Source organism: Python bivittatus, unplaced genomic scaffold (assembly GCF_059951505.1).
Source record: "Python bivittatus isolate LINGU-HERP-01145 unplaced genomic scaffold, Pbiv_v1 ctg000330_np1212, whole genome shotgun sequence".
NCBI classification, from domain to species: Eukaryota; Metazoa; Chordata; class Lepidosauria; order Squamata; family Pythonidae; genus Python; species Python bivittatus.
The window spans coordinates 51,826,064-51,846,781 of NW_028277058.1; the positions used below are offsets into that span (position 1 = coordinate 51,826,064).

General features: G+C 40.5%; 1 protein-coding gene across 3 annotated transcripts in view; it reads right to left on the bottom strand.

The window, feature by feature from the left end:
- Positions 1–20,718, bottom strand: part of EPS8 (EGFR pathway substrate 8, signaling adaptor) — a 130,844-nt gene that overhangs the window by 12,857 nt on the left and 97,269 nt on the right. For 2 of the 3 annotated variants that reach the window (XM_088141313.1, XM_088141312.1), the window contains 6 exons: positions 18,996–19,070; positions 17,965–18,113; positions 14,584–14,767; positions 9,885–10,018; positions 3,766–3,874; positions 3,086–3,223 (listed from right to left, as the gene is read on the bottom strand). In XM_088141313.1, coding sequence (XP_087997439.1) covers positions 3,086–3,223; positions 3,766–3,874; positions 9,885–10,018; positions 14,584–14,767; positions 17,965–18,113; positions 18,996–19,070 — 789 coding nt within the window. The remainder of the gene's footprint in view (positions 1–3,085; positions 3,224–3,765; positions 3,875–9,884; positions 10,019–14,583; positions 14,768–17,964; positions 18,114–18,995; positions 19,071–20,718) is intronic. The other variant, XM_088141314.1, reaches the window with a different exon arrangement.

A 20,718-nucleotide genomic window follows, 5' to 3' on the forward strand; every position in this document is an offset into this window, starting at 1 on the left:
CATTGGAAAAACCTGCCCAGATTAGCTTTCTGTTTTCATTCCAATGGCAGAGTAATCCCAACATGGGAATCACCCCACCACTCTCATCATTGTCCCTGATATAATGCACATGATAAAGGAAGGCAGACAGGAGAAAATAGAAGATGAGAATAGATTTCCTTCCTTCCTTCCTTCCTTCCTTCCTTCCTTCCTTCCTTCCTTCCTTCCTTCCTTCCTTCCTTCCTTCCATCCATCCATCCATCCATCCATCCATCCATCCAAGCTCTTAGGAGGTTGTGTCCTTCCTTCCTTCCTTCCTTCCTTCCTTCCTTCCTTCCTTCCTTCCTTCCTTCCTTCCTTCCTTCCTTCCTTCCATCCATCCATCCATCCATCCATCCATCCATCCATCCATCCAAGCTCTTAGGAGGTTGTGTCAGACCCAAAGTCTCTATTCACCAGACATCAGCAGTGTAGATAGAAGGTCAGCTTTTTCACAAGGAGAGGCCATTCAAATTAGACCTGACCTGCTAGCTCCAGAAGGAGGTGCCATCCCATGATGAAGATGGTCCTCCAGAAGATGCAGGAAAATAAATGGCAACATTGAAACAGTACCTTTCTCATAGCTGTTTCTCAGCCTTCCCAAATGGCTGTTAATTAAGAAATCAAAGCTCAGAATAGGGTAAACCCAACTGCACATCACTTCCCATATAAGTCATGTATGATAAATATGTCTCAGCATTTTAAGACAGGCTGCCAGTTACAAGCACTGGGGCCTTTTTGTGGTGGCTCCTTCCTGGCTGCAGAAGTCTCAGTCCACTGAAGACAGATCTCTTGAGTTTTCTTCTACTGACAGAGGCATGTTGACTCCACAGGAACCCTCAACAAGCTAGCTGAAGACTGAGTTTATTTTCTGCTACTACTGATGTCTGTCAGCTAAGCCCTTTCACTTTCTTCTCTCATTTGATGTTCTTGTGATTTTTAAACTATTATTGGGATCTTTTAAATTGTCAGTTTTCCTAAGTACCTGACTTCATGACTCCTGATGAGTAGAAAGCCTAGCATACAAAACGAATAAAAATGGTTACAATCTTCCCATTTCACAGCCATTAAAATAATGAAAAAAACACAGTGCATTTTTTATACCAAAACTAGATTTACTTTCTTGGTTTATCACTATTGACTTTTCAGAGATCAGGGGAACAATTCTCTTGAAACCGATTATTTGTAAGGTTTCCAGCATTTTCAATGGTCTGTAATGCTGTTCAATGATTTGAATAAGTCAAAAACATGATCACTATCTTTGAATAATGAGTATTACATAATGAATGCTTTCAATCTCTGATCAAAAATTCTACTTTTGGCTCAGCATCAAGTAGCCCCAAAATACAATTGCAAAAACCCTGCAGTTTCAAGGAAAGATTGGATGGTTAACAGATGGAGAATGAGATTACAGTTTTTCTTGAAAAAGGGATGTTTGCTTTTTCCAGCTCACCCAACAAGTATGGCAAACTTAAATCTTGTGAACAATATTTCCCTTTTAGGCTTCTAGAAATATAAATGATACCAAAGTGGTAAATAAATGGCTCAAAGTTATTGGCTTGAAATTCCTTTCCTTACCTTCCTCCTACCTGGCTTCTATTTAGGTTGTGTGAATGTTCCATGCAGCAAATCAGTTCCAATCAATGAATTTATTTAAAAGACTTACATGGCTGCCCATCTTCAAAAAACACAACTCTGGGTGGCTCACAACAGCAATAAAACACAATAAAAACCATAAAAACCAAAATTAAAAAAAAGAAAAAGAAAAACAGTGCCTCCACCATCTTCCTTCTGTGCATAGATGTATTTTAAAGAGCTAAATCAAAGTCTGATTCAAATCAGTTCAGGTGTTCCAGTAGAACTGGTTCCATTTTCCTAGTTGATCTGAACTTTTAAAATGAAATAGACCGATAGCTTGCTTGTGTTCCGAGTACTAACAAAATCAAGCCACTTCATCTCAACATACTAAACAATTAAAAGAACGATGATGATATATGTGTTTTGATAGAGCCGCACACTATCATGGGCCTTTGATCCAAAAGTTCAAACATTGTACATACCTTTGTAGAGAATTCCAAGCCAATAGAAAAGTTAGCAATCCACACACATGCAAAGCGCAGCAGAAACTGTTTCACACATCCAAAAGAAACTTGAGGGAATTGAATAGGGACAGTTTGGACGAAAAGGAAACCCCCTACCTTAAATAATTCAAATTCCTTCTTTGGCATCAATAACTATCAAGATATGACAAGCATTTAAATAAAAAAAGCATAAACTTAATTAGAATCCAAAGAATGGTAACAAAACTACAAACGTCAGCAATAAAAAGGAAACATCAAAAGAGCAGACTCTGCTTCGTGTTGCTGGAGAAACAATGCTGGATTTATTAAAAATTAAATGAATGTATTTCGTATGTTCTAAGATGTCTTTTAACAGCAGTTTGACTTGATTTTTCTGATGTTCCTCTTGCTCATCATTCTGCTGTTGCCAGATTAAACAGAAGGGCTATTTGACAAGCTTCTTAGGAAACCTAGAAACCCTCTGCACAGGGAACTGAAGCTCTGACTGGATTAAGGCAATGTATCAATTTCATAAATAAACAAGTTAAATAAAAGGAGCCTCTGAAAAATGGCCAACTGCTTAATGTAGGCAGGGAGAACCTGTGGCTCTCCAGATATTATTAGGTGGGACTCCCATCAGCTGAAATCAGCCTAGCTAATGATAATGAATGACAGTAATTGTAATTCAACTTCTACAGAACCAGAGGTTCTTCAATCCTCTTTTAGAACTTCCATGTTGGGCTCTCCCTATCTCGCTTCCACAAAAGTGTCCATTTGACTTGACCTAATTTGTATCTCTGTCATACAGAGCTCAAACTCAGACCACCAGAGTATCTGGAGCCCCAGCCTGTTCTCTTTGCCTGCATTTCCTAGGCTATCATTCTATAGGGCTTCATACCTAGACTCTCTTATGTTTCTCATAGGCAATTCAGATTCACGGCCCGCTCTGAGGACAAAGTCCTGCCGATGTGCTCCTGATATTCTTTGTTTAAAAGAACTGGAGATACCTGTATAGTGTGTGTATAAGCTGGTTCTGTACAGACACCTTCTGGAGTTCTGAGAGGCTCCAAGATGTTATTTGGCACAAATCCAGTTAATCCATTTGCATTCTGGACTTTCCACCACTGCTTTCTGTCATCAAGAATCTGGAAAAAGAACAAACATTGTCACAATAAACTGGCTTAACTCCATAGACCCATTTAAAGAACAGGCCAGCTAAATTAAAGGGATTCTGACAGAGATGTTTCACTTCCAGAGTGACTACTCTATTACCTGTATAGAATAAGGGTCTCTGGGAAGGAGGACATGATTGCAAAGGAAAGGGAAATGATCCTGTAGAAAGGATCCATTCCTTCATGGAAGTATTGGCTTCCTTTTGCACAAGTAATATACTTTCAGGGTCCGAAAGCTCTTGTAAATAGTTAGAAACAAACAGAGATGGACGACTTTGCAGACTATTTGGTGAACTGCCTTCTTGATATCAAAGTTACAGATTTCACACATTGGCTGAATTCACCAGGTGTGCTGAGTTATATAGCACGGGTTGCTTGGTTCCGGCCCAGCTGATGTGGTCACTAGGATTATTCAACAAACTTTATGGCTTCGGGTAAAGAAGCTTATTCAAAGTGTGGCAGCAGAGAAACGGGTATACATGTGGGCGTGTGTCTGTCTAAGGAAGCGCCGTTACCTCTAAAATGTCATCCTTCAGAACAGAAAGCTCACTCTGGTTTCTTCCCACGAAGTCATACTTCGTTTTGGCGTATTTCTTGGTTGGGGTTTTATGCGCTTCATAATTTCTACAAAAACAAATAGGCCAAATGTTATCCGGCTGTCCTGCAGGTAAGCACAGCCCAAAAAAGGAGAGAAGCCAGCTCTGCCTGTCATTGACTATAATTAGCTCAGGACTTACTACCTGTGAGGGAATGTAGCTACGAGGAGGAGTGATGTGGGAGATCAAGGCTACCAGGAAGGAGGGGGTGCATTTTAGGAGGGGGGAGGAGGCAAGAGGCAGCACAGTCCTCAAGGGGAACGTGAGAAGAGAAAGAGATGCGGGACAGCCCCTCCCTCGAATCTCCCAGGGTATATCCACTAGTTGCTGTAGTATAGATTTAATTTGGCAAGATTCTGTCTATAAGGCGTAAGCAAATAAAAGAACTGTACTTGACTGGACTGTTTCTTTGTTGTTCTTGGGCCTCACACTACCAGCTATATAAATTTAATCAATCAATCAATCAAATTTGAGATCCCTCACAATAGCGGAATGCTGCCTCTGGTCAACAGCGCTACTCCCCATTGAGGCAGTTGCAAATATCAATTCTGCTCACATCTTTCACAACGTGCTTGATTTTATTTATTTCTTCAATTTATATAGCTGCCCATCTCACGTACGTGACTCTGGGCAGCTATTATAAATATATAAATGCTCACGCCTTCTCTACAGCGTGGGGTACAAGATGAGCAGGTCTCAACTCAGCGTGGGCATTATATACCTGAACCTGTGGGAAACTGTATTGCCCTTAATTCTAATATTTAAACAAGCATAAAGAAGCATCTAAAGGATTTACAAATATTTCATATTATCTACAAGCTAAGCAGACACTTGTCATGATTTTGACTTCATAGTTTTGAAAAACGTTAAGTCGGATCTTCTGATTTAGGAACTGAGGTGAAGGGAGGTTGTTATTACTTGGTGATAATTTGGCATCTATGTTTTGGGGAGATGTCTTCTGCAGGGAGCGGGGTGTCAACATCTGGAAGATGGTGGTGATGGTGTCATGAGTGAAGCCCTGCCTCTTTTGTGCATGCATTGTTGCACATACATACAAAAGGGGTAAACCTTCAATTATGACACAGACCTCACCAGTTGGCAGCTTCTGTATCTATTTGTATGGCTGTGTTCACTCAACACAATCAGGTCAGTTAAAGACGTAGCAGTTGGATTCACACTTGGTACTAAGCTTGGTAAGTTTTAATCTTGTTTAGGGTTTTTAAAGTCAGGGTAAACCATGCCTGCTTGGTGAATTTATGATTAATGCAGAAATCAGGTTAAGTGTATTTTCACAAACAGTGTTTCTTTCAAGGCCATATATGTGAAACACCCACAAAGGGTTGTCACAGCTTTGGCTTCATAGAGTTTTGGTCCTTACTCAGTCCAGAAGTGAGTAATCTGTAGCCCAGAGGCCAAATCCAGCATCTTACCATCATAAGATGTTCCTGTCAAATATGGCAGCAACATTTCTGATTTTTAGCAGCACAATTCTTGTTTTTATTATAACTTACTAATAAACAGCAAGAATGGTGGAAATGGAAGGCACCTGGGAGGGAAACTGCATCCATTCCCACCCTGAACGTATCTCGCCCAATCCCCCAAGTGGCTGAAATCCTGCCACTGAAATTCAGTCAACTTCTAAAGGTGGAAATGGGAACAGCTTGCTTTCTGGTCACGTCCTATTCTCATTTCCATCCTAAAGTCCCCCACAGTCCCCAAATACCCCAGAAATGATTCCCCCCAATGACAGGCTTCGAGTAATGCCATCTGTATCCCCCCTGCCCCTGGGGACAAAATTGTGATCAGGGGAGAAAATTGTGGCTCCTTACCCAGAGAAAATTGTCTCCCTCTGTGTGCATGTGTGTGCGCGATACAGTGACAGCTCCTCCTTCCCCAAACCTTAGGGCTAGACAACATGGCAAAGCTATCACAACAACACTCTACAGAATGTGACTCTTAATAGCTAGATTAAAGATGGTATCTTTGTAAATGATGATGTGGTTTTTTGCAATATAATTTCCCACAGATTCAGTGAAGTCAATACGCATGCATGCATGAGGAGATGTATATTACATACTGTACTAACACAGGACAGAGTTCCACCAGGGAAAAAACAAACACAATATGCCTTATTCTGAAATCAGGCCAATGGCCCATTAGTTCACTGTTGTCCTATCTCTTTCCAGCCTCTCAGTTGAGTTTTTCTCAGCCAAGGACTGAACCCAAGATCTCTGGCATGCAAAGCACAAGTTCCACCAAGAGTTTCACCCTTTGATCCAGATCACAAAAGTAAGCTGAGGCCAATGTACAGAAGTTTCTTTTACTACAACAGATTTATGACATCAGGGAAGGAGATTAGTTAGAAATTAAAGAACAGCCTGGGGCTTCATAGCTACACGTGGCCTCATAAATCTTTAGGTGTGACCCAGGGAAACCCTTTAAAGAGTTGTCACCGATTTATATTTTATAATATGATAGAAAGAAAAAGATGATAAATGCATGGGAGGTAACCCATTAACTATAATTAGCTGCACGTTTTTTTAGGACCTTGGCTTGAAAAAAAATTATGTCCGTCTATCTATCTACTGAAGGCATTCTACTTTTGTTTTCCAAGTTTAGCACACTCTATTTTGATTTATATTCTTAGCTATAAATGACCTCAGGCTTGAAGTTTTAGTATCTGCAAGTATTAAAAAGCTGAAAAATGATAAGCTATGCCCTTGTAACTAGATTACAAGACCACCATAAAGGAAAGCTGTTACACGACTAGAAACAGAATACAACAATATAAGTAATCCTATCACAAAGACAATTTTTTGTTTTTTGTTTTGTATTTAAATATTTTAAACCATTGATCTTGAACTCCCATTTTGGGCACTTGAATAACTACCTAGTATTCGATTAGCTGTGGAGAACTGTCGCAACTTATTTAAAGAGAAGAGAAGAAGGACACCACAGAATTACCACTGACTGACCCTCAATTATCCAAAACGCATGATGCTTCAGCTCCAAAGCAATGGTTCACATAAACCCGTGCAGTTGCATCACTGTTTTTCCAACCTTTTGGCAATTTATATACTCTGCGTTCTTGATCCCAAACCATTTAGATAAATGAGGTTCAAATCACTGAGATTTAAAAAGATGTGGTTGAGGATACACAGATGCTGAACGTAAAGAGCCCACTTTGACGAGGCAAGAAGGACATGTACTATGAGCCCAAGGGCTTAACCAATCAGAAATCCTGGAACATTTTACACGTTCACTGTTGTGCTCTTAAAAATCATTATTTTACATGTCGTCCTTGAAACTCATGTGATATGATCACTGAACAACTTTGCATTACATGAGTATTTCCTTTTGCCAAAGGAGAAGCTGACCATGCCATCTAAACACAAGGTACACGATGCCTTCTGGTTATGTTGGGACTACAATTTCCAAAATTTCCAGATGGCATGGTAATTTCAATATATTTGAAGGATATAAAATTGCAGAAATGGCAGCTACTTGATTATCTGGGTAGAACTCAGTGGAAAAAGAAGATGGCTACATAAAATAAAAATTCCAATGTAGTTTTGACATGGTTGCTGTGATGTCAACAGTGGCCAGCTCATCAAGCATTACATTATAACACAGAATGTAATGTAACCTATACTCTAATTTGACAACTCCTAGGGATTCAAGGACTGAAATTTATCCAAGCGGGTGCTTTAATAAACAAAACTTATAATGAATGACAATGGACAGTAATGAAGTATAATTGTTTTTGGTGCCTTCAAACCAAACGTTATAAAACAATTATAATTGTTTTTGGTGCCTTCAATCAGGAGTGTTAACTCCTGGCAACTGCCTGGACAAGTCCTTGCAGTTTCTTGGCAAGATTTCGGAAGTGGTTTGCCATTGCCTCCTTCCTAGGGCTGACAGAGAGTGACTGGCCCAAGGTCACCCAGCTGGCTTTGTGTGTAAGGCGGGACTAGAACTCATGGTCTCCCAGTTTCTAGCCTGATACCTTAACTACTACACCAAACTGACTCTCAATGAATTGTAATACCTTGTGCTTAAACTTCTTACAGAAATGTCTATGTTCATGTAGTCTGCCCCAGACCCACATTTCCCTCTTACTGGCCTTGTCTTAGAAGTATTTGATATCAGCATTCGACTTTGCTTTCTTTTTTTTGGGGGGGGGGATATCGTTTCAGTGTTTTAAAGTTAATGTTTATTGTTTTCATTTTTAATATTTTCTATTTCTCATTTTGGGAAAAATTACTGCTTATTGACTTGACTTGGGCACTGCCCAACTCCAGTTGACTCTGGGTGGCTCACAGCATAAAAATAAAACAACAAATAGAAAATAAAAAAGAACGTATAACAAGAACTAGATGGTAGAACCAGTCAACCAAACAAACATGTCATATACCCACAAGGGGGTCCAAACATCCTAACCCAACATCTGGGAGAAGAGCCAGGTGTTTACAGCCATCTGGAGTGCCTTTGGGATGGGAGCTATCTGGATCTCAAGGTGAACCTTGTTCCAGAGGGCAGGCACTGCTAGAGAAGGTGCACTTCCGGGGTCCCAATAGGTGGCATTGCTTAATCAAAGCAGTGTTCATTATTGCGTTTATCTTTCTAAGTTTCCCAGCACTGTTAAGGCAGTGCATTGCGTATCAAACCTCTAAACAAACAAACAAACAAACAAACAAACAAACAGATCACTATAAAACCATCTTGCTAAGATGGATAGTTAGATTTAAGACAGCTGCCTTCAGATCATTTGATCTAGTTCCCTACCTGACCATTGTGGCATTCCATTTTTTAAAGGTATAATTTCTCCCTGCCCCCAATTCCCCAACAGACCCCTTTACTGGTCTACAAGAAGGAAAATACAGTCTTGACTCTAAGGTTCTAGGCCAGTGTTGTCCAAACTTGGCCACTTTAAGATGAGTGGACTTCAACTCCCAGAATTCCCCAGCCAGCCATGCTGGCTGGGGAATTCTGGGAGTTGAAGTCCACTCATCTTAAAGTGGCCAAGTTTGGACAACACTGTTCTAGGCTTTTTAAGCACTGGGGTGCAAAGGCTGAAGATGGGACAAGTCATACAGTACAACAGAACCATGTAATCTAGCCATGAATTAGGGGCTCATGTGCCACCAGGCACCCAGAAATTTGTTGGATTCTGGGTGTTATCTGAGCTTGGTTGTTTTCGTGCAGATGCTTTGTTATCAAGCTAGATAACATCATTAGTGTGAGGGAGAGTGAACTTTGCTGGTTGTTTATATATAGTAGCTTGCTCTGCCAATCTTGTTTGGGACGTGGCTTCCTTCTTGATGATTCCTTGATTAGGCTAGTGTTTCTTCCCTGATGGTTTATCTGATGCTGTTTCCTGTTTATCGTTGTATCTTTTAAATGGTATGCTGATGGGGTTTATATGTCTACAGGAAAACAGTTAAGCCCAAGAAAGGCAAGAGCCCAACAGTTCAACCCTGAGCTACATATATTCTTACCATCAGACCCAGAAATTTGCTTGCTAATTAATAAGGCAGAGAAAAATCTTGTTGTTGGCTGTTCTAAGACCTGGAAAATCCAGGGACCTTGGTCCTGTCTCCATTTGGTTTAGCAGCATGGAAGCTGATTTTGTACGGAGAGCTGCAGTGAGCATCTCTCTTCTGTATCTCCTTTGGCAAAAGTGAACAGTAAACCCACAGAGAAAATGGCCATCTCCATGTTGACCTTGGCCATGGACAAGGGAACTGCTTGTTTGTAAGTGGGAAAAAATTCCAAGCTCCGATTCAGAGTTTACAATTCATTTCTGTTATCTCTCTTTATTGATAACAGTGTGTTTAAAGAGAATTTGTCAGCAGCACTTAGAGAAAGCAGAGTAAAAAAGAAAAAAAAAGAGGTTTTAGTTCCAGCAGAGAGAGGGAACTCTACTCCTATGGCCAGTGAAGAGTAACAGATAATAAAGAGAATGCCACCTCCATCCTAGAAGCCACCAGCTGGGACAGTTCTCCATAACTATACACATGACATCCATGTAAAGTTACCTATCTACATGTCGGCTAACACTTTGCTTAAAAGCAGCCACAGCTGCCCCCTGGTCCGGCAGAGGCCCTCTTTTGTAAGCTGTGTTACTGAATGCATACCCTTCAGATGGAGGATAATCTGAGATACCGGAATGCTGAAAGAAAGAAAAGCAAGAAAGATTGGTTGTTGGTCACATAAAGTCTGCCGTAGATCTTTCATTGCAAATCATGAACAGCCATTCTCTACATCTTCAACAGAACCACTGCAATACTGTTGCAACCTGAAAAGCTGAGCACACCACCATTTTTCAACATGGAGCGGCATGGAAATTTAACAAGGAAAAGCTGCCGTGCAGATGCTCTCACACATGGAATGAGAATCCCAGCTCCTTTCATTCCAGGAAATGCAAGCTGGAAATTGGTGAGTTATAAATTCATGAAAGCTTACAAACATGTGGGCAATACCACATGAAATCATCTACTCCTGAACACATGTCCTAGAGAAGGAAAGGTGGCTTATAGATCAAAATAATCTCACATATTTGACATACATCACATATAATCTGAAGGCCATTTTTTTTTAAAAAAAAAACCTGTATCCTGTTTCCAAAATAGCTAGTTGGATGACCCCACACACATTCTCACACCATTCACATCAGCATGGGAGTTTGATTTCTGTTATATTATCCTGACGGGCAATCCCATTTATTATTAAACACATTATACCACCGGCTGCCAAGATCTTTCTGCAACTTAAAATAAAATAATATTTAAAATAAAAAATTGAAAACAAAATTAAAACCTGGGGCAACTAAAACTAAGGCATTTAAATCTTCAAAAACTGTTTTACACCATATTTTTTAGGCCTTTTTTCAAAAGGAGTCAAGGTCCCAATTTGACACGGTATGCATTCTGAAGAACTGGGGTTATGTTAAAGGAGCTTTCTTGACCCACAGGGACTGTAAGACAAGGGGTAACTGTAGAGGAACATCTGCAAATGGTGTTAAGGGGAAACATAGAAAGGCATTCTCTCAGTCTGAACCAAAATGCATTCCATAGGCTATTGAATGAACTAATAGCAATTAATTAATGTACTAATTGGAACGCAACTTCGGTACCTATCTACAATACCTTAATGTTCAGCATGTTTATGGGAAAATATAGACCTGCTTTAAGGGCCTGCAGAGTGCCCCCATGCCCATGGAAAGGCCTTCTGAAGACTGAACCTGGAGGACTGGGCAGCCCAAATAACAACCAGTGCTTTGTATTTCACCCAGAAACAGACTGGCAGCCAGTTCAAATGCCAATGTCTTTTTGAGTTCTTCAAGAGGCCAACTTTTGGACCCACAGCTGAATGAAGGTTTTGGATGGCAATGGCTGTGAAAAGGAAATAGGGGCTGCTGATTGGTTTAGTAAGGGGGGTTGGGAGAAACAGAACAAGCAGCTCCTTAAACAATTGTCCTTCATTCAATTTCATGCAGGAATTAAACAAATAGGTCCTTCTGTTTGTATCTGACATTTTTCAGATGTTTCACAGAGCACTGGAGCCTCCAGCCCATCTAGCTCTGAAGAAAATTTGAAATCTACTACAGAACAGAGAAATAAATCTTTTAATTCTTTTCCAAAATGACATGAAGTAAGCAAGAAAGAGGGAGGTGGGAGAAAGAGAAGGAGAAGAAGATCCTTTTTCTCTTTAAGCAGAGGGGAACAAATTATGAGTGCTAGGGGGTTGGTGATGGTACTCTTCACTCTGGCAGTATTGTTTTGAATCTGGGGTCTTTTTGCATGCAAGCACGTGTTTTAGCACTGAGCTATGATCTCCTCGAGAAGGGGATGAAGATCTGAGTAGCCAAATTATCTGACCTCATTGGATCTACCTGTCACACAGGTTGCTACAGTTAAGCTCCATGAACTGATCAGCTAGCCTTGTGAACGGAGGAATGGACACACTCCAGAGACCCCAAACCATAAAATGACCCTAAGTCACTGCAACAGAACTTCTCGAGTCCAGTTTATATTTTGATATGGTAAGGCTCAAACAAGACATCTTCTCAAATGACAGGGACAAAAACACAATGGAGCTTAGCAGAGATTAAGCTAGGAATAATCTTCAGGAACCAGAATTTCCTAGATATGAAGTCAATGCTTAGTTCTGTGGGTTAGGCAGTGTAACCATGGCAGCAGTATGCATGTGCTAATTCAACCAAGGATGCTTTTTTTTCTGAAATAAAAAGGAAGGAGAATCCCTTTTCTTGGTAGGAACAAGGCATTTTGGAAGTAATACTCTGAGTTAGAATACATTGATATTTTTCTGCCATTCAGTCATGGTACACATGAGACTTCAATCAAAAAATAAAAAAGAAAGGATAGAAAACTTTTGTGTTGGTATTTTTCTGCCATTATTGATCAAGATGGGTTACAATCTGTTATTGCACTTTATTACACTATGAGTGGGGTCTGATTAAAGTTATTTGTGTTCATTTGCTTCTCCCATTCGAGCACCTCCCAGATATTCACAGACAAATATAGATTCTGGATGGGAAGAATGGTGGCTATGCCCAACCGCCTCTTAGGGAAGCAGGGAGAAGTAAGTTGGTTCAAGTGTTGGAAAATCCCTGCATGCATCTGAATTAGGAGCTCTTGAACTCTGGTTGTTCAGGTCCCTTTCCTACCATGACAGTAACAGACCTTCTCCATCGTGATATAACTGCAAAGGTTTCTAATAAAAACACTATGAAACCTAGCAAATTTCTGGAAATTGTTTTTTTTTGGGGGGTTGGGGAGGGATGTTCAGGAAACCTTGCTTCTGCCTTAACAGAAGATCTGAGCTTGTATTAACTAAGATACTGAAAATATATTCTACTGCTTGATGGCACTGTGTTAAACTGCATCGAGCTGCTTGTTATCTTTGCATCTTACTAATCAGCATTACTCATCATCTGTGGTAGCAAAACCGTAACGCAAAGCAATTTGGTAGAGCCTACCCTCAGTGACGGAAATTAAGAACAATTTGCTTCCTGCCCATTGGAAGGAAGGAAGGAAGGAAGGAAGGAAGGAAGGAAGGAAGGAAGGAAGGAAGGAAGGAAGGAAGGAAGGAAGGGACTACAAGTTGTCTTCCTTGCTTGCTGGAGCTGTTCTTAAACTGAATGGAACTCTAATGATTTGTTCCTCACCAACAGAAACTTTGGTAACCTTCTCACTAAAACCAATATCTACCTAAATGTTACTGCCTATGAATCGTTAGTGTCACAATCATGCAGCTTGAACAAGAATGGTTCTTTTAACGTTCAGAATAATTTACCTATTTATATAGCAAACATTACTCTTAAATAAATAATAATGTACTTAGGTTATTCCTTCAACCCATTTCAAACCCTGCTGTGCTTATGGGTGGAAAGAGATCAAAAACTTCATCAGGAAGAATCTGAGCATAACCAAGCGGTTTAGATAAGTAGACTATGGAGTGCATATAAGATCATGGTGGACACACGGGGCACTAGCTGCCAAAGAGACAGAAGGAGAAGTTGAATTTTTATTTTTTTCTTAGTTGAAAATATTATTTCTTATTATTTATTTTTCTTATTCAAAAATATATTATTTCTTATTTTTTCTTATTTTTCTTATTTAAAAAAAAAATATATTTCTTCTTATTTAATGAAAGAAGGTTTCATTCTTTCAACTGAAATGTCACATCAGAAGTCTGGGTTTTTTTTTAAAGGAAATATTTTGTAGGTGGGATGGGCCACCAGGGGTCTTACCCTGATTAGAGTTTGGAATAAAAATGCTTTTCTGACACACGTAAAAAAGTGAAATTGTCTTCCAATTCAGTTCAAACCCTGATAACCATATGGATGCATCCATGAAGTTTTCTTGGTTTATGTTTGTCTTATTTGGGAATATTTTTTAAACTTCAGTCTGTCTTACAGCCCTGCGTTTCCCAGATCTCTGCCACCCCACCCCACCCAATACCAATCAGGACTGACCTGGCTTGACTTCAGATCAGCCAAGGTCACTTAATTGGCCTTAACACACAAATAAATAAGTCTGGGATTCAACAAACAAAAATACACCTTCTTCCCACCAAAGGGAGAAGAAATAACTAAAGCAGGGAAATGATAACATGGTGTTCTACCTGTCAGACTGAATTTAAATTCCTTTTCTCACCCTGTCAAAAATAACTGCCCTATTCCCTCTGAAGGAGGTAGTAATATTTATGTTTGATTTTAGTCATAAACCAGGCTTCTCAGCTTGGTGCCTCCAGGCACACCACATTTGTTAAGTCTCAAATCCTCAATGTGCTCAGAACAGTTGTCCATCTAGAAGGGGCCAGGCTGCAGAAGGCTCCCATAAACTATCATGCAATGGTTTCATGGGATTCATAAGACAAGCCATGTACTGGTAGCCTTTTCAGGTGACAGATGCCATTGTACAATCTCATGTGCTGGGGTGAGATTCTGAACACAGAGAAGTAGTTTGCTTTTTTAATGACCAAAATCTCATGATAGTTCAGCATTCTTGCCAGAAATCTTATGAGATTGCAAACATGAAGGCCTGCAAGGTTTGGTGGCCTTCCAAAACTTTATATAATTTTGGGATTCCATAGATGCCATCCAGGGGTTCTGCAAGCACCATGGTGAGCACAGATGCTAACTTGCCAGTCCTTCACATAAGCCCATTCTGCAGTTGGACTGTGGAACACAAAGCATATTACTTTCCATACCTCAGTTGACAATCTTTTCATCTCTTGCTTCCTCTGCTGCTCCGCCACATTGGCCACAGACTCGGCTAACTGGTTGAGCTCTTGCTCTTTTGGAGCTCCCATGAAGCTCAGCAAAGGAGGTTCCCAGCCATTCCTGAATCGTGGCACGTAGGGTGGGATGAACTGGTCTTTGGGCCACTCAGCTCTGCATTCAGGAGGAAGGCAACATCATAATTTAAAAACTCTACACTAGCGGGGTGAAGTGACAATTGGATTGCAAAGCACCAATCCATACACACATTACATTATACAGAGGATTCTTCTCTTTTCATGATGACAGCCTTCCCTTACTTGATACTCTCCAAACGTGTTGGACTATAGCTCCTGTCATTTCCAGCCATGAATGGTCATGCTGGTTGGGCGTGGAGGGAGCATTAACCCAACAGATCTGGAGAACACCAGTCTGGAGAAGGCAACTCCACTCATCCTATTGTCTGCAGGGATCTCTAACTAAGAGGTAGGGGAATTCTGGATTCAAGCTCTCTTACATACATGAAGGAGTAGAGACATATGAATTCCAGCCTGCCTGTAGCCCCAAATAGTATTCTGGAAGCAAGAAAGAAAACACAAAGGAGACTGGTTCCACCTTCTCCTTGTTACAGATGTACCAGGCAACAACATCCCTCAAGGTCCGAACAGCTTTTTCCAACCTAATGTGCTGATATACATGAAACTACAGGCCCCATAATTTCCTAGCCTTATAGTCCAATGTGTTTGGAGAGCACTGAGTTGGGAAGGCTGAATACTGGCATGGAAAGAAATTTAACAAGGACATTGCTGTGACTGAAGTCTTCCAATATTACAGAACTCTGCACCTCCGATGTACTACATCATTGGATGCTTTGGAATGAAACAGAGCTTGAATGCATTGAAGCAAAAATAAAGGATGTGTTGAGAATGCATGCTGAGGTTTGCCCTCAACTTATGGGAAAAGAAAATCTGTACAGCCAAATGAAAAATGGGGTGATACTTCCACATTTCTTGTACTGGTACTTCCCATGAGATGAGATGTCAACAACTTCCAGTTAGACAATTATTTCAGGAATAAGTGAAAAATATTCCACTGAGATCAACCAGCTCTTGCTACTTGATGTTGCTGCATTAGAAAGCCAGATTTTCTTTCCATTACCAGAGGCCCTGCACAGAAATGCCATCGCTCAATGGTATTAAATACTGCATCATTCATATATGTCTCTTTCTCTAGCTGTACACACACACATACACATTCACAACATTATTCTCAAAAATAAATCAATGTGACAAATGCCAACTAGGCTTAGGAAAAGCCAGAATTAATTGAATGTTGGCATGGCTCCTGTTCATTTACAAGCATGGATGGGAAGGTGGGAAGGTATTTTTAAGAGTAGTTGCCACATTTGATGGCAATAGGGGAAATGTCTGGCCTTCAAGTTCATTCTGACAAATACCATTTCTTCAATAAAGCTTTCATCCTCTCTTTATTCAAGGTATTATGAAACTTCCCTGAGTCACCTTAGAAGTGAACATTGGGGGCTGAACACAACACTGAAATTCTTCTCAAGTCAGATTGAAATGGCAGCAACCCCTGGGAGAACAACATTTCCTATCATCCCCATACAGGAGAACATTGTTACCAAGTATGTCACAACCCAGAACAACAAAGGAAAAGGGAAAGGGAGGGGGAAATCTTCTGTGCCCTGAAATTCATTTCTGACCTTTTTATTCTCACCATTTCAAAATCAGTAAATCAAAAGGAACTGAGAGGTACTAATTTGAGGGACAAGGAAAGTCAGGGCACTAAGACTTTCTTTGTACCTTTTAGATTGACTCACAGTCTGAAGGGGGGTAAGGTCTCAAAACACTGAGATCTTTAAATGCTACTGATATTCTCCCTTCAACAACCCACTTCTGTGTGGGGATCCTTCACCGAGATCTTCCCCAACATTGTCTCCAACAGATGGGTTGGGACTGCAACTCCCAAAACTCCAAAGGCCATGCTAGCTTGGAATTCTGGAAGATGCAGCCCCAATGTATTTGGAGGGTAGAGGTTGGGACAGTCTGCCCATCCTTCCCTAATGAGGATTTCCACAGGATCTCTCTGTATCAAGGACAGTTTTCTCCACAGAACCACATGCCTTCCCCACTCAGGGATGTAATTTGGCAAGCATACGGTCAGTGTTACAATGGAGTTCTTAAAAAGCATCATGCAGAAACAGCCTGCCTACTGTTGGCATGAACTAAGAATTACGGTAGAAATTCCTTCTTATGTCATGCTTTTGCTAAAATCTCAATTTCTCTTTTTTCCTGTACAGAAAACCACTCCATACATTCTTGCATATGTCTCTTGTAATCATCAGTGTCAAGAATGGATCTATTTACAACACCCTCAATCATTTCAAAATTTATTAGTGGCTATAATTATACATATACACATCTGTCTGGGTATGTTTTAATGCAGGCTCAGAATCCTGCAATTATGATCATTGATTTGTGTCACTCCTCAGCCAGCCAGATTCATTCTTAATTATGAAAGTTGTGAGGATCTGCTCAAAATGTCTATTGATTTATCGGATCAGTTAACCAACAATGGCAAAATATAAGGAGCCTCCTCATACTGAGGGGCCTTGCCAAGAGGCTTCTGAATTCCTGCATCAGAGGAAAAAAAAAGGGAAACTGAGGCATTCATAATCGAATTAAGAAAACAAAGAAAATAAAATGATGGCTGATGTGGGTCTTCTGGGCTGTATGGCCGTGTTCTGGAAGTTTTGATTCCTAACGTTTCGCCAGCATCTGTGGCCGGCATCTTCAGAGAGCAGGAGCACAGACAGGAGCAGTTCTCTCTGTGCTCAGGATGATGTGACCCTTTCACATTCAACCACCAGGACACGTGAACAATTCACACAATGAACATGCTAATCACAGCAGCAGCCACTCATTAACACCTCAACAGAAAAAACCCTGCCTAACAGGAAGATACACACATATGCTGATCACCAAAACAAGCAGCCACTTGTTAACCCACAACCCCCCCCCCGCAGGCACCCCCCCCGATCTCTATAAATACCCACTAGGGTCACATCATCCTGGGCACAGAGAGAACTGCTCCTGTCTGTGCTCCTGTCCTCTGAAGATGTCAGCAAAACGTTAGGAAACAAAACTTCCAGAGCACGGCCACACAGCCCGGAAGACCCACATCAGCCATCATACTCTGGCCGTGAAAGCCTTTGACAATACAAAATAAAATGATTTTCTTGGATTTACACTGTATGTGCACATTGGTGGAAAAAAAAATAAAGTGGAAGACATGCCCATGAAGTTTAACACAGTTCAGATATATTACATTCAACTCTATAAAAATGTTACCTGGCCTTGGTCCATGCATTACCTAGAGATACCCAGAGTTGTCCTTCCTCACTGGTGACAATGCAGCGTAAGAACTCTATGGTGTCTTTTGTCAAAAGGGGGCTGAGCACTGTGTTAGCAAGCTCAGGACCTCCTGTGGCTTGTACCACCTATGAGAAGCAATAAATGCAGACTGAGATGATGTGATTGCTTGTACAGTAGAGCTGGTAGTGATGTGCGGTGAGAATAGAGCAGGTTAACATGCCCTGTTACTTAGCAGAGACAACTGGGGAGGATTAACAACATGTTCCTATGGAGATGAGCCATATTTCAGTGCACAAGGACATAGATTCAGTCCCTGGTATCTCCAAATAAGACGGGCAAGGGCTGTTACTTGAAAGATCAAGTAAATGAAACCAACCTAGATGGGCCTATGAACTGTCTTAATAGATAGCAGCTTCTTATTTTCCCTAATTCTTGGGTAGTTCTTACCGTTTCTCTGTCTTTCATGCAAGTATAGCAGAATCCCTTATAGCAGGGTTCCTCAACCTTGGCCACTTTAAGACGGGTGGACTTCAACTTCCAGAATACCCCAGCCAGCAAGGGGAGTTGAAGTCCACCCGTCTTAAAGTGGCCAAGGTTGAGGAACCCTGCCTAATAGGGTGAGATACCATTCAGAAAAAGCCTCCTGGTTTTCCTTTAGAAATGTATGCAAAGTGGTCTCAGTCCTTCTGGAGTTCTTATTCATGTATATTTTAAAAAGGAACAAGATCCTTGCCCTGGCATACTCTGTAGCTTAAACACGCATTCTGAGCTTTGGAATCTAGTTCTAATTCCTTCTTGTTTGGCTACTCTGGGCCAGATGGAATCGATGGAATTGGGTGGGTAAAGTTGTCTAAAATACTATTAAGGTTTTTAGAACAGATGATACTTTTTATTTCCATGACACACACCCTCTGCTTTCACCACTGCAAATTCACAGTGGGTTAGGCTTTGAAGCACTCAGACAAATAAACCGAGTCCCTAGATATCAAATAATATTTCAGACTTACCATATTAAGGGGAGTAAACAGAAAGTGAATCAGTTCAGGTGCACTGGGATTCTGGATGTGTGACTTTAATTTAGCCTGTAAAAGGTAAAAATAGTACAGAAGAAAGCTCGTGAGAACAATGTTCAGCAATACAACATGGTGCTTGAAATATCTCAAACTCCGTTCCTGCTGCAACCTAGTTATTAATAAAATGCAATTGCATTTGCATGATTATAAGCCATCTAAAATCCAAAAGGGTTATACAACATTTATACAAATGTGTGTATAAATAAACGACGGATAGATAATAGCTAGTCCTCTAATCAATCTAATCTACTCAATCTAATCAATTTCTTAAACTAAATAAGGATTTATTTAAGCCATGTTTTTCTGGACAAACCAAAGCCAATCTTTTAAATGAGCAATGCAACCGTGGCTTGTTCATTCCTGTTTTTTTTTTTCTTCTTCATTTATTCTACCCTTATCCAGAAGAAATAGGAGTGGATAAAAAGAAACTAGATATAATCCACAAATAAGTAAGGATTCTTGAGTTAGGTATGAGGAAATGCATGGTTTAAGCAAAGAAACATTCATGAACGTGAACAATAAATCATGGTGCTAACCTAAGATTTGGTGCTAAAAACAATCCAAGGCTTCTTTTATTGAGATTACTTTATATGTCAGGCAAAGTCCACACCACCCAACCAATCGTATCACAACATAGTGTTACATGATAACGAGGACAATATCTCAAGTCAACTCAGTCTCTGCATTATAGTCTGCAGACTGTAGTCCGCAACAGTATATACCAGTGTTTCTCAACCTTGGCAACTTTAAGATGTGTGGACTTCAACTCCCAGAACTCCCCAGCCAGCATGGCTGGCTAGGGAGTTCTGGGAGTTGAAGTCCACACATCTTAAAGTTGCCAAGGTTGAGAAACACTGGTATATACCCTAACAATTTGTTCCTTTTAAGATGCTTTTATGTGCCTGACTGCCTGACCCCTATTTTTTGTATTTTCTTCCTTTCCCCCTCTTTGCAGAATTTCCCCCTTTGCAGAGAGGAGAGATTGCTTAAACAAGCTATCTCTTCCTAAACTGCTTTCCTTTCCTTAAAAAGTGCTGACCACAGGTTCACAAGCTCAGCTTTGTGACCTTAATGAGCTAGCACCCTTGGCCTGTTTGCCCTTCTATCTGAAATTGGCAAGACCCTAATCAAGTTCACCCTAAAGACTTTCTTTTGCCTCCTAAGCAGCTGGGCGCACCAAGACATTCCTTTCAATGTGTATTCCCCATGGGGTACTTGCTTACTCTCTTGTAATCTCTTCCTCTTCAATGAGTGTAAATACAAACATTAATCTCCCCTTGCTAGTTATCCCAGAAGATTCCAATGGGGGGAGTGGAATGGGGAAAAAGGGCTATAAAATTTACCCCTTTTTCCCAGCTTCCTTTTGTACTGGAACCCTTCCCCACTGTTTGGGCTCACCCAGCTGTTTGGGGTCATATCCTTCTGATGCTGTAAGTAAGTTCAGGGCTGATTTCTTAATAAAGCTTTTTTCAAGATTTATTACTGTCCTGGTGTCTCCCTTACTGTTCTGGTTCTTTGGTATCTGTCCTGCAAATTCTAAATTAAGTGTCGATGCACAGATTAAAGGCAACAGATGCCTCAGACTGCTCAATCATTTTGATGTATATTACTAAAATAGTCACCTTTGTAACTATTTTGATGCTCTAGAAACAGTAAT